Here is a 15,126-nt window from a genome sequence, read left to right on the forward strand (position 1 = left end):
ACAGTTAATTTTGTAAATAATCCTTAAATATCTGCTGAGTATATGACAATCTTAGATAAAAAGTTTAAAAAGATACCTGTTAATTCATCTGAACTGGTGACAGGGGAACCTAAGAATAACAATGACATCATTTTAAAATAAAGAAATCCATCAAGCAATACAAAATGTTAATATTAATTATGATTAAGAAGAGTACTGCAAAACAGAAATATAATTATGTCCTGAAACAAGATCTATTAAAATTAGAATTAGATATATTTTTTTCAGTTTTCTGGAAGAGCTAGAAAATAGATCAATGAATTTGTTAAATTACACATATATTTGTGTTCCCTCATTCCACTTATATAAGATCATGTGGCATAATGTTTTATATTCCCTCTAGAGTTAATTAACACCTCAATTCTCATAGGATTCATGCAATTATTTTCAACACTTTTTAATAGACAGAGATAAAATGAAAACAAAATTGTTCACCTTGCCCCATTACATGCCCCTAATTTGATCTAAAGTCATTTGTGGACAAAATTAAAATAATCAGTAATCACATTCATGCAGATGCATTTATTAGATTCTGGTTATGGCACTAAGATGACATGATCTACTATCTGCAATCTCTGGCTCATATTTCATTATTTCTGTAAATACACATTCATACATGACAGAAACTCCCTTACTTTAAAAGTTCTGGGAATACATATAAAACACCTAACTTCTATGAAAGCTTTCTGTCAACATTGGTGGCATTATTGCATATTATGATTAAAATGAGAGTTATAAGACACTTTACAACCACACAAAGCAAGTGGTTACACATTCCAGAGCAGACAGCATTCAGTGAAAGGACTTTTACTAGTTTTATATAGATCATCCAAACCCCTAGAGGAGAATTCAGTCTCACATCAGGTTAATCTGAATACGGTATTATTAGTAATTCAGGCACCAGTGTTAGAATGAAAATGTACTCCCACTTTAATTACTAAAATTGAGATCTAGCGCAGTTAAAAAAATCATATGATATATTGCTAATCCTACCACTGAGAAAAGGGTAATTTTATAACCAGGAGTCAGTTTGCCTGTTGCTTTTTAGCATCAGTCCAGTGTATTAACTAATATTATACAAAATGACTGCCCATTAACATTCAAAAAGGAGTACACTGATTTGTCAGCCCAACCAGAGAGCCCATTGTAAATCAAGAATATACCAATAATAAAAGTCTGGTCGCAAATGTATCATTGAGCGGCAAGAATTTTTTTTCTTGCTAGAAATGCATTAGTCTGAATGAAAGAAACTTTGAAACTGAAACTCGTGTCATCATTTAGTGACTTAGTTCTTCATTAAATTTGATTTTTTTCTGACAAATCAGTGAGGAATAAAGTCACTAAATAATGACAGGCATTTCAGTTTCAGGCTTTCTTTCCTTCAGACAATGCACACATATTCAATTTTTTTTAAATAAAAGATCGAGAGTTAAGTACAAACCCAGAGAAAATACAAAAAAATCAGGTACTTTCTACAAACTAAAACATTCCTGATTTTTCTTGTATTTGCCTGTCTCTCTCATACCTCTAAATGGTCGGGAGGTTATACTTTTTTCTTTTAAAAAAACTAGCAATGGAGATCGTCCTTTCTGCATTGCTTGCTTGCTAAACCAGTGATGTACTGCATAAGCCTGCAAATACAAGCCCCATACGCATGTGCAGTACATCATCAAACAGCACAATCAGGAAACAACAAGGAAGAAAACTATGGTGCTGTTATACAAAGACATTATTTAAGAAAAGTGCGTAATTTTTTTTTTTAAATAATGTCATTGTGTAATAGCAATAACTGATTCTGTGGTATGGTATATTGAAGATTTACCCATGGCTGGTTTTGTTTAATAACTCAGGTTTCACCTTTTTGATTAAACCACACCAACCGTGGGTAAGTCTGCAATATACCACACTCATGTTATAAGTAAGTGCTATAAAAATCAATATGAAAAAATAAATTGGTCTTTTTTTTTGCTGATAGTCATTAGTGTCCATTAAAGTAAGACAACACCCTGTCAGCAATTGATAAGTCATTCTTTAAGACATATAAAATCTTTCTCTATAAAAATGACAAGTTGTAACTTATATAGTTGGGTTTTTTTCAAATACTTGAATAATAGGATATAGAGGTGGATTATAGTAAATAAGAAGCTGAGATCCCTCATGAAATCCTCCAAAGCTAGTTACGAAAATAAAATTAACAAAGATTCCAAAGATAACCACAAGGCATTCTATAGTTATGTCAAGAATCTAAATGGCAATGCTCAGATCTGCTCTGAGCTACAACAGAATGGCATTAAATATACTGATCCGAAGGATATTGCCAATATCCTGGCAGTTCAATTCAGTGCCAACTTCATCCCCCTCTCACCCCATAAAGGGACCATCTCAATACCAAAAGATTGCCAAATTCTGGTAATCACGGCCACACAGGTAAAAAACACACTCTCCAAAGCTAAGAATACAGCATCCATGGGACCAGATGACATCCTGGGCTGTGTACTACATGAACTACAAAATGAACAAGCACCTCACCTGTCATGTTTAATCATAGCCTCACCTCAGGCTTCGCACCCAATGAGTGGCGCACAGCTACAGCTATCCCACTCCACAATGGGGGGATCCACCTTGGAACCCAGGAACTATCATCCCATGAGTCTGATGAGCCTGATCCACAAAGCCATGGAATGCATTATCATGGACCTTATAAACAAAGACATTGGCAACCTTCAAACACTGGACCCCACCCAGTTTGGTTTTGTGAAGAGCTGATCTTGTCTCCTGAACCCGATTGACTTCTTCGATTCAGGCTCCAGAGCCATGGACGAGGGTAAGATGTTCCACACAGCATATCTGGAACTCGCCAAGGCCTTTGACACCATCCCCCACTCTGGAATCATAGATAAACTTATTAAGCTGGGCATTAATCCCTACATCACTCGATGGGTTTCCAACTGGCTTACTGACAGAACCCACACTGTAAAAGTAGCCGACTCCAAATACAGCTCCAGACAAGTGACAAGTGGAGTATGTCAGGGTTCAGTCCTGGGGCCGCTCTTGTTTGGCATCTACTTCTCTGAAGTACAGGCCAACACTAAGGGACTCTGGCTAACAAAGTTCGCAGATGACTGCAAACTGGGAGCCATTACTGAATCCCCAAATGATGTGGATATTCTACAAAAGAGCCTTACAGAGACAGATGCTTAGTGCCAGTGCCATGGGCTCAAGCTCAATGCCAAGAACTGTATAGTTATCCCCTTTGGGAAAAAACATGTACCCATGAATTACCACATAAGTTGCAGTACACTAAACACTGAAAGTGTGATAAGAGACTTAGGGACACAAGTGGACAGTAGTCTCATCTTCGATAACCACATCACCAAAACAGTCAGGAAATCCTTCTAAGTGGCACACCTCATCATTAAGAGCTTTTCATCCAGAAAAAAGGAGGTCATTGTCCCACTGTACTCATCCCTCATTAGACCCATTATAAAGTACAATGCCCCTTTTGGTATGTACCTCACAAGACATCTGCAACAGCTGGAAAGGCCGCAGAAATACCTCACTAAAAGAATCACAGGCCTAAAGCAGATGCCCTATCCTGACCATCTAAAAAAATTCCAGCTATAATCTGTCGCATATCGTCTACTTAGAGGCGATCTCTGCTTAACATACAAGGTCATGTCAAACCAGAGCTATTGGACATGCTACACTTAAAAAAATCCCAGTCCCTCAGAGCCACACACTCCAGGGCTCTAAACCTGGTCATCACAATGAACAAAACATGCTGGAGGGATAGGTTCCTGACTCAGATACTTCCCATACTCTGGAATAGACTGCCCATACATGTCAAGCAGAACGCCTCTTTGGCCCTCTTCAAAAGGAACCTTGACAATTGGATGGGAGATAGGAAATTCACCCCGGGGATCACATCAGTCACCCTGCTAGACAGGGGACCAGGGAAGTAAATATTCTGGAAAGAAATAGCCAGGGAATTGTTATGGCTAGGCTTGTATAGGCCTTAAGGCCGATAGCCTAGGACCAACCTATGAATCTATAGGAACTCGGGTTTACTGAATGACTAGAACAATAAACAACATTATTCCCCGAATTAAATAATAATCTAAAATTAAATTTGGTTGCAAAACATTTTATGGGATTTATTGTCTCTGCTAATCTTTCCCATTAGGCAACAAGGTTATTTCTTTGTAGAATAAAATCCTAAATGAAATGCATGTCATCATTTAGTGACGTTGATCCTCATAATTTTTTTTTCCTACAAATCACTGTGGAATAAAGTCACTAAATAATGACAGGTATTTCAGTTTGACTTTCTTTCTTTCAGACAATGCACACATATTCACATTTTTCAAAATAAAAGATCGAGAAGTACATATGAGACCATATGCATGTACAGTACATCGTCAAAGAGCACCGTCAGGAAACAACATGGAAGAACACTACAGTTCTGTTATATATTAAGAAACGTAAGTAATTTTTTTCTAGTGTTTTAAAATGAAGGCTGCTATAGTTCAGTCATTCATATTTATTCATGTATATGTTTACCATACTATTTATACATTTTATTTATGTATATTTTATACATTTTTTATACTGCAATACATTTAGCATCTTAGTGAACTATCCTGCTTGCTGTTTGGGTTGACACATCTGTTTTCCTGTTTTTACTGTGGTCTTGGAGTGCAGTGATTTAATCTGATTTAATATGCTTAACCAATTAATTACATCACTGTGCCTCCCATCGGTGGGTTGTGTGTATTTAATGCATTATGTTTCACCAGACTTCACTCTGATAAAGTATTTTCTAAATGTGAAGATGAAAATGCTCAGTTTTCCTTTTGAATAAATCAATTTACAGGTTTGTTGGCGGCAGGCTTACTGATTTTATTATTTTTGGTTTTAAGATTTTTCATTGTGTTTATATTACTATGAACATTCTTCTGCCATTGGTACAAACCAGCAATTGGTTTCAGTAAGTTTTAGTTATTCTGAGCTGTACATTTAAGTTCCCTAAAGCTATCTCACTAAATAAAATTAATGTAAAGCTAGAGATAGGGAGTTAATCTTATTATTATCTAGGGTAAAGCTGCCTAAAGAAATGGTCACTAACCAGGGGACTCCTTTATTCCCAGACAAATGTGCCAGATTTGCCAATGCTTTAAGATGTGTGTTCATGTGTATAAGAGAGAAAGTGATACCGCATTGAATTCTATTTGCATTGAAAGGCTTGGGATACTTGTTTTTTTTCTACTTGATAGTTATCATGTGACCTCTTCTGGGTTATATTTTCTGTGTGTATTTGCTTGCAAAAATAATTTTGGACAAGTTTGAATTAGTATTAGTAAGAGTGCACTGGAAGGCACTGGTCTCAGTGTAAGGGGAGTGAAGTCCTGGGGAGCCCAGGTTTACAACTCTGATTTACAGCAATACAATGTAAAGCTTATTTGGACATGGCAACTGCTGACTATTACTCAAGGCAGTGGGATGCCCTTAAGGCCAGTCCCCCAACTTCTAATAACTGGCTTACAGAAGTGTGTTTCAAGAGACTGCGTTCATTACATGACATTTGGTAGCAACAGATGGGACTTATATTCATAGTTTGGTGGCAATGGTGGGATATTATATACTAGACAATTATAGCCTTTAAAACAGCTTTTTTCACCAGAATGTTTGGTGTACCATTGCAGCCACAATGTAAATACACAGTAATATACCTTCACACTGTTGTTTTATTTTTTATTCAAATAAATTAGGAAATAGGCAAATAGAGCTCCATGGAATATTAAAAAATGCCAGTGTCACAGATAACTAAAACATGCAAAGAAAAATGAGTTATTTCTGTCATATGATCAAATATAACACAGTAGCTGCTTTGGATGTAGTTAAGACTCAGTCCAGTGAAACTGAGGAAAGCTTAGCAGTGCCAATGAGCCCTCAGCATGCAGCAAAGCAGCACAGTCCATTACTGAATGATTTCAACATCCAGCTAGAATTATATTAGAGCAGGAAAAAAATGCCTTGAAGCAGCTGAGGGAGCACAAAAGGTGTTGGAAAAGAATGAAGCTGAAGAAAGTAAGATGCAGCACCATCATGACGGAAATACTGAGTCTTCAACAAAGGCACACAAGTAGTGGAGTGAAAGCTGAGCTCTGGAAACTAAGGTCAATGATAAACTGATAACTCAGTATAAGGAAGAGGATTACACTAACATTTTTTCAGGCATTAAAATGATATGTAATCAACAGCAAACTGAACAGGGCCAAAGGGTAAGGATTTTAACTCCTCTGCTGATAGTTAAGACATTCCATGAATTAAAATGTTTGGTAAAGACAATTGTAATTATGGTAACAGTAACAGTTTGATTTGCCACTGGCATTATCTGTTATGTGGTTTACATTCACATGTTGCTGGATTGGCATTGCCTAGTAGCTTTCAAAAATTTCATACCTTAAATTAAACATTATGCCATTACAGAGGCCAACAAGTCTTAAAATTTACAATTGAATTTTATTTATTAATTTATTTATTCATCCTTACTTGTATGTATCCATTACCAGCCTAGCATTATTTTACAGGCCAAACATTATCAGATTTTTTTTTCATTCAGTCCTTGATCTAAAATCTTATCTTGACTTTTTTGCTGAGAAACTGTTCTGCAAGAAATATACATATAAAGAAGATGACAACAGACTCACTTGCTCAATAGTGGGAATTTATTATTTTATTACTGTGCTCCCACATGGCCAAGGTATCTAGCAAACACAATTCACCAGCATGTGGGTTGTTGTTATGAGAAGATGAGATTTCCACTTCATGCTGATGCTGATATTTGACAGTAATGTCAGAATCCATAGAGACTTGTAGAGGAGATAGTGGTGCATTCAGTTATACTGGTTTGGAATTTTTGGTCAAGCAGATTTGCCAAATAATTTATTGGACTTGCAGAAGCTAGAACATACCTGTTCAATATAAGATTTTACTTTACAGTCTTTTCTGCAAGGATAGCATTGGAAGTAGAAGAATGGTTTCAAAAAATGTTGGTAAATTAATACAGAATATTCAATTCTATTGTTCTTATCTAATATGGTACAGTCAAAATATAAACAGGCTAAAAACAAAATTTGTTTTTTTTTCTGAGGCAGTGAATCCCTGCAAGATGGGATGATATGAAATAGATTCAATAGGGTTTGGACACTTAACAATTCACTTAGAAGTCAACAAAGACATGTAGCCAGAAGATATAGTCCACAACTATCTGTTCAATGCAGGCATCACAGAGCAGTTATCAAAAAAAAGAAGCAAAAGGGAAACTGAGATGCTGATTGGTGAACATGGCACAGCCCTCGTGTACGCAAAGAAGGTGCTGCTATATAGCATGCCAGCAAGGCAGAAGGTGAGTCAACCTACCTGATGCTTAAAGGAGTAGCAATCTGTAGGGGAAACTTCCTGCAGATCTCCTTCCTCTTTTGAACATCACATTTTTCCAGTTTTATAATATGTCCTGGAGGGCATTCTATCATGATCAAATACTATTTGAGCATCACTCCCCCTGTCCTTTCCCAAGAATTGTACAACTACACTGGTATAGTCTGTAGACAAGATAATTTATGTTTTTCTGTCTTATTTTTAAAGTATTGAGTGAGTCTAATTCCTCTTTAAAAATGCAGACATAACTAATTATCTCCAGAATGTACATCTCTTGTAGCTGCTATGAGAACACTCACAAGTTAATGATCCATTCCTGTTTACTTCAACAGAACTATTTTCCAGCCTAAAATTCTTAGACATAAGCACAACTTACTTGCTGCAGTTCATGAACTGCTCCCTATAGGTACAAGAAGTTTATTATTAAAGCATCATAACAGTATTGAGGCAACTTTTACCTCCCCCAACTCATGGAAAATGTACCAATGTCTGTCACTCATAAGCAAAGAAAAAAACGCAAATCTTATAAATCTGGTGGTTATGCAGAACATTGGGCCTTGTATAAGTGCAGGTCCATAATAATTAGAGATATCATTAAGCAAGCTCTAGTGTTCCCAAATTGATGGTTCCTCTACTGCTGTCCAGAAGCTTACAGGTAAACAAAGTGACTACTTTGAATTTTTTTATACAGTAGAAAATAACAGAGTTTTTCATTAGCTCGATTTGTAAGTGGGCTGCCACCTTCTAATGAATATCAACAGTGTGTGTTTAAATCCAAGACCCCCCCCCCCACAAAAATAAATAAATAAAATTAATTAAAACGCTCACCAGAATCTCTAGGTATGTGGAAACAAGTGAGGCAAGCTCACCTTCTGCATTCTGAGAGCTTTAAAATGCACTGGTGAGGTCCAGTGTACAGCATTAATGCTGTCAATCTTACAACCTTACTTCAATGATTTTATGACATTATGATGGTACCTGTGTATATCAGGTTAAAATAAAATAAAATAATATAGTTTAGTAATATTGTAAAGGTAGTAAGTATTACTTAACTAGGTCTCAGTTATTACACACTTTTAAAAGAGTTTCTATTAATATTAATTTTAAATTAATATTTATAGTATATTTAATGTTTTATAATAATTTTTGGTATAGTTTCGATTTTGCGCTGTGTAGTTAGAAAAATATTTAGGCTTACTAAGTGTATATTTCTATTAGTTGGTTGAGCAATTCGATTGTTAGCTGATGCTTTAAATGAACCACATTTTGAACGACTAGGTTTAAGTTGTCATACAATAATATTGACAGCATGTTAATATTTCCCCTTGGTAGTTGAATGTTCAAAACTGTTTAAAGATTTTAAAGATTTTAAAGACTCTAATGAATTTTTATTGCTAATGTTATTCAATGTTTATTACTGTTATCATTATTTTTACTATTTTTATGACTATGTTTAATGTTGGTAATTTATGGCGGCATGTACTGGATTTGCATGAAATAGATTGGAACAGAAGGAATCCATACTGGTGATAGGAAATGGTTAAAAAAATGTTCTTCATAATTAATTAACCAGTCCTTAATTGCCTGCAGATTTGGTATTTAAATGTACTATTAACAACAGTACTTTGTCTTCTGAGGAAGTTGCGATATTTTGGAGGCGACGAAAAGTGTATGAGTATTTTGCACGCTTTAAGACTGTGATTTTGAAGTTCGAAATAAAGTGGCTGTTATTGGAACATTTTCGTTGGTCCGGTTCACTAATTTCTGAGGTTTGGACTTGGTGGTTTTTTTGATTGTTTGTTATTGGAACCGAACGTTGAAAACGTTTCCGCATCCACTTCACAAAGAGATGAGGGCGATGGTAATCTTACAGCCCTCATAGAGTTATTAACACAGAAAGTCGACCGGCTTTCTCAGCGACTTGATGACGTCAATAGATCGCCCACTACAGTAGTAACTCCAGGGAACCGAATGGTGGAGAGGGAAGTTGGGCGTCTTGCCGTTATGGTTAATTCAGGACTTAATATGAATAATAATGTGAACGAAACCCAAGGGGGGCTACCAAGTAGCCAGGATAATGTAGCAACAAGTACACAGCGCGAAGGAGAGCGAACTAGCAATCGGGGAGCTATAGTTCGCGAACCGTTAACAACATGGCTGCACAGAGGTTTTAACTTTAACAATTTGCAAAGGAATGGTGTCCAACAAACGGAAATAGAGGTAAATAATGATTTAAATGAAAAGTTAAATATTTTTGACAGTAAACTGCTAAAAACTCGTAAGTTACAACTGGAAATTGCCTATTTTCGTGAATGCATAAGACTGAAGATAGTCCCTAAGGGTCTTAGGCATTGGCAATTTCCTTCAGGGCTAATTGAAGGCTCGCAGTTTCATACTGCTCTTGTGACTCTCTTTGACAGACATGGACTTGAATTACTGGAATTGTTTTGTACCTTTTATCAAGAGATGGTGGACAATCTTTTAACTGAATTGGAGGCTATTGACAACTCTATTAAAAATGACATCCAGTTTAATAGATATCAGTATGACTATGACCGTTGTTTTTTAAGCATTGATGATCATATTAAAAAGATGAATGGCACTAAAAATAAGAAAATTGACAGAGACTTAAGAGAATATGGGGAAGGGAAGGCATATCCGCGCCCTCCCCGCCCTATTAATATGCCAGTTAATGAACAGAGTAGTGGGTCAGAAAATGAAACCCAGGTTGACCAGAGAACAGGCCCAGTAGCACAACAGACTGAATTTCATGTTCCACTTCCACCTCGACCTGTACAAACTTTTAATAATGACAATGACGTCAGAAGGAGTGAAAGACTGGCTCAATTGAGAAACACCACAAATGAAAATAATTCTGATGGACAGGTCCAACATAATAATAATTCTGGAAGGTTTGGGAACCAAAATTTTCGGGGCTCAGCCTCGAGACCCAACTACCAGAACAAGAGGAATCAGAAGAACAAGAGGAGGAAATGGTAAAAATTGACGATAGTATATCGTCAAATGGACATAATCAACAAAAGTGTATAGTTATAACAAATGCTGAAGTAGATTTTAAAATTTATAACTACACAAGTTTAGAAATCTGTGAAGATACTGTGGCTTTATTGAGTAAAGGGTATACCTTTGTCCCAAGTTCTACACTTAATGTTGCTCATACCTTGATTGATTTAAAGCTGTTTACAAGGAAGTTGAATTTATTATTCTTGATGGGTGAGAACCTTAATGAAAGATCTGACTTCCTTGTTTCAAGTGTATATAACCCCCCCCCCTTCACCCTGCACTACTTCTATTCGAAAAGATTATGGAAGTAGATTTAAGAAATTTGAAGGAATGTAAAAACAAGTATAAGTATAATCTAACAAAAGATGAGAGAGACCTGTTGAATCTATTAAAACAAGCTCCAGTTTGGGTTATGAAACCCGATAAGGGAGGGGGTTTAGCAATAATGTTTAGTAGTGACTATGAGGATAGGATGTTAGCTATCCTAGAAAGTGATACTTATGCAAGGTCATCCTTAAATGAGATGAATACTGCAGCAAGGAGAATTAAATCATTTTTCGAGGAATTATTCATAGAAAGTAGGATCGATAATGTCCTGTATAATTTTTTACAACAAGCACAGGTCAGGACACCTGTCCTATTTGGTATCCCCAAGGTGCATAAAAATTTGGAAGATCCACCTATGAGACCTTTGGTCGATGGTAGAGGGAGTATGACTTATACATGCGCCAAAGTGATAGATAAGACACTTCAGAAATATATTAAGTTAGAGAAACAAATTTCAAAGGATTCATGGTCCTTCCTTAGATCTATGAATAATTTACAGTTTTCAACTACAGGATTGTTAGTCACAATAGATGTTAAGGATTTGTATTCCTGCATCCCTCACAATAAGGCAATTGAATGGGTAAGTGATATGATGAGGCTTTTAGGTGCACCCCTTGATGAAATACAGCTTATAGCAGAACTGATTGACACAGTTCTTTCTTATAACTTCATTCTATTTAATAAAGAAATTTATCACCAAAAGATCGGAGTCGCTATGGGGTCCCCATGCGGTGCCAGTATTGCGAATTTAGTAATGGCAAGATGGGAAAGGTCCACCATTTTAGAGAATGAAGGAAATAAAGAGAAAATTACCTTTTATACGAGATTTCTCGACGATATTTTTATGGTGGTCGAGACTAATGTTGAAGGGTTGGATAAGCTTTTGTCTACCTTCAATTGTAGCACTGATTTTTTACAGTTTACATCGAATTATAGTAGAGATAATATTAGTTATCTTGATGTCAATTTGAAGAAAGACTATGTAAACGAGAGATATGTAGCTACTATATATAGGAAGGAGACGTATTCCAATACGTTCCTTCATTTCTCTAGTAGTCACCCACTGGCCCAGAAAAAGGCAGTGGTAAAAGGCCAGCACGTTAGAGTGGCAAGGATGATTACGGTTGATACTGATTTTCTGGATGAATGTAAACTTCTTGAGAAGTTTTTTGTGCAGAGGGGTTACCCGATGGAATTTATTATTAATATAGCCACAGAAGTAAAAAATAAACGGTGGGAAGGGATTTATTCCCCAATATTAGGATCAATAGTAATAGATAATGCTGAACAAGTAGATGTAGTAAGGAGAGAAACAAGACCAGGTTTTACTTGTAGTTTTATTACTTGCTTCAATTTGGATGCATTTGACATCAAAAATATTTTGAATAAAAACTGGCACCTCCTGACTTCAGATAATGGGTTTAGGGATCTGTTGCCTGATAAACCGAAATTAGTCTACAGAAGAAAATAGAATTTTAAAGAAATTTTACAACGTAAAAAGCCAAATGTAAGATTCAACGGAGGCATGACCAAATGTAATATGTGTAACTACTGTAAATATGTTGAAGAAGGCAACACTTTTATAATAAGAAACAAAACTTATAAAATAGGAGAAAAATTTAATTGTAGTAGCCGACAAGTTGTGTATATGGCAAAATGTGAAAAATGTTTAGCCTTTTATATAGAAAAAACAGATAGGAAACTACATGAGAGAATATATGAACATATTTACAGTATCAATAGAACCAAATTGGATAATGCCCTCGCTAGACATTGTCACTTAAATGAAGGGCACAGTTTTAAGTTTAAGGTAATTGACCAAGTTATATTAGATTGTAGATGTCCCTATGAACCATTAAAACTTGAGAGGAAAAATGAATTTGGCAATTGACAACAAATGCCAATCAACCACCTGGTTTAAATGAGATGACATCAATAAAATGTATTTTAAGGTTAAAAAAATTTGGAAAGGTAATAATTAATGGTAGATATAGGTGGTAGTGTTAGTTTATTGTTTAAATAATTGTTATATATATTAAATAAAATGTAACTTAATTTCTTATAATAAATTTACTTAATTTATTACAATAAACTAACTATTCCCATTAAATTATTCTCATTAAATTATTCTAAATTAGGCTTGAAATATTATAATCTAATGTTATAAGTTTTAGAAAGAATTAACTGAAAATAAAATAAAATAATATAGTTTAGTAATATTGTAAAGGTAGTAAGTATTACTTAACTAGGTCTCGGTTATTACACACTTTTAAAAGAGTTTCTATTAATATTAATTTTAAATTAATATTTATAGTATATTTAATGTTTTATAATAATTTTTGGTATAGTTTCGATTTTGCGCTGTGTAGTTAGAAAAATATTTAGGCTTACTAAGTGTATATTGCTATTAGTTGGTTGAGCAATTCGATTGTTAGCTGATGCTTTAAATGAACCACATTTTGAACGACTAGGTTTAAGTTGTCGTACAATAATATTGACAGCATGTTAATATTTCCCCTTGGTAGTTGAATGTTCAAAACTGTTTAAAGATTTTAAAGATTTTAAAGACTCTAATGAATTTTTATTGCTAATGTTATTCAGTGTTTATTACTGTTATCATTATTTTTACTATTTTTATGACTATGTTTAATGTTGGTAATTTATGGCGGCATGTACTGGATTTGCATTAAATAGATTGGAACAGAAGGAATCCATACTGGTGATAGGAAATGGTTAAAAAAATTTTCTTCATAATTAATTAACCAGTCCTTAATTGCCTGCAGATTTGGTATTTAAATGTACTATTAACAACAGTACTTTGTCTTCTGAGGAAGTTGCGATATTTTGGAGGCGACGAAAAGTGTATGAGTATTTTGCACGCTTTAAGACTGTGATTTTGAAGTTCGAAATAAAGTGGCTGTTATTGGAACATTTTCGTTGGTCCGGTTCACTAATTTCTGAGGTTTGGACTTGGTGGTTTTTCTAATGAATATCAACAGTGTGTGTTTAAATCCAAGACCCCCCCCCCACAAAAATAAATAAATAAAATTAATTAAAACGCTCACCAGAATCTCTAGGTATGTGAAAACAAGTGAGGCAAGCTCACCTTCTGCATTCTGAGAGCTTTAAAATGCACTGATGAGGTCCAGTGTACAGCATTAATGCTGTCAATCTTACAACCTTACTTCAATGATTTTATGACATTATGATGGTACCTGTGTATATCAGGTTATACTTAAATTAGGTGTTAATTCCAAGTACAGTTTCTGCATAACAAGAAAGACACAAAAAGATACAGCATCTGCACTATGTCTGTTATAGGTTACAAATGGCAGATATCAATCATATGCAGTTTTGTCATAACATACAGGGAAAGCATGCCATTGTTATGAGTAGCAATACTCAACCTCATTGGAAAAAGCCAAAAATAATGGGGGTCAATGGCCCAAAAACGAGATAGATTTTAAATATTGCTCATAGAATTTGTGTTATGCATTTTGTGAAGTATTTAAGTCTGAAGCTTAACCATATGTCATTAATCAGTGACTTCAGTTCTCAATGATTTGTCAGAAAACAATAAATTTTATGAAAAACAGACGAGAAATATGAAGTAAAATTCCAGATATTCTGAGAAAATGTAAACAGTTGAGAGGTACTTTGTCACTACTTTGAGGATATAAGAATTAATGTTGCCTCTGAGACCTAAACATGTACAAAATGTATGATAAATTTCAGATAAATTTAAAAAGATACCTGTTTCTTCAGCTGAACCATCAGTATTTGAGCCTAAAAATACAATCACAACAAACATTACGAAAATGGGAATACAGCCGCAATAGAAGAATGTTAGCAATATGATATTAACCAAGAGTATTGCATGACAACAATATGAATGTTTTTATGACAGAAAAATAAATATTAAATGTGGAAGTTTCAGTTTTTTTGTGTTAGTGAATTTTTTAGCAAACAGAATGCATTATATAAATTCAAAGCTGAAAGGTATTGCTTTAATTATCCACACATAGCTTACTTTCTCATCATCATGTACCTTTTTCCTAAGCATAAAGTAGCTCAGTGATCCCCCAAATCAGGTAATTTAGTACAAAACTAAAATAATTGGTGAAAACATGTATACGTATATCTGTATCAAGGCCTGATGTTAAGGGTATCACGCTTCATAGTCACTGCACTAGTAAAGCTGTATCCACTCCTCACATTTCAGTGCACTATCCTTTTCTTGTACAGTCTTCTGGTTAAAGCTTTGTGCCATCATCTGCTTTGTAAAATCACATTTGA

At 34.9% G+C, this 15,126-nt stretch overlaps 1 protein-coding gene across 5 annotated transcripts in view; it reads right to left on the reverse strand.

Annotated features, from left to right (window-relative positions):
- The window catches only part of LOC122809153, a 1,026,347-nt gene that overhangs the window by 284,659 nt on the left and 726,562 nt on the right, over positions 1-15,126 (reverse strand). For all 5 annotated transcript variants that reach the window (XM_044080437.1, XM_044080436.1, XM_044080435.1 and 2 more), the window contains 2 exons: positions 14,584-14,616; positions 77-109 (listed from right to left, as the gene is read on the reverse strand). In XM_044080437.1, the coding sequence (XP_043936372.1) occupies positions 77-109; positions 14,584-14,616 (66 nt within the window). The remainder of the gene's footprint in view (positions 1-76; positions 110-14,583; positions 14,617-15,126) is intronic.

The sequence above is a fragment of the Protopterus annectens genome, chromosome 8.part0, assembly GCF_019279795.1.
Source record: "Protopterus annectens isolate FY-2018-M chromosome 8.part0, PAN1.0, whole genome shotgun sequence".
Lineage (NCBI taxonomy): Eukaryota > Metazoa > Chordata > Ceratodontiformes > Protopteridae > Protopterus > Protopterus annectens.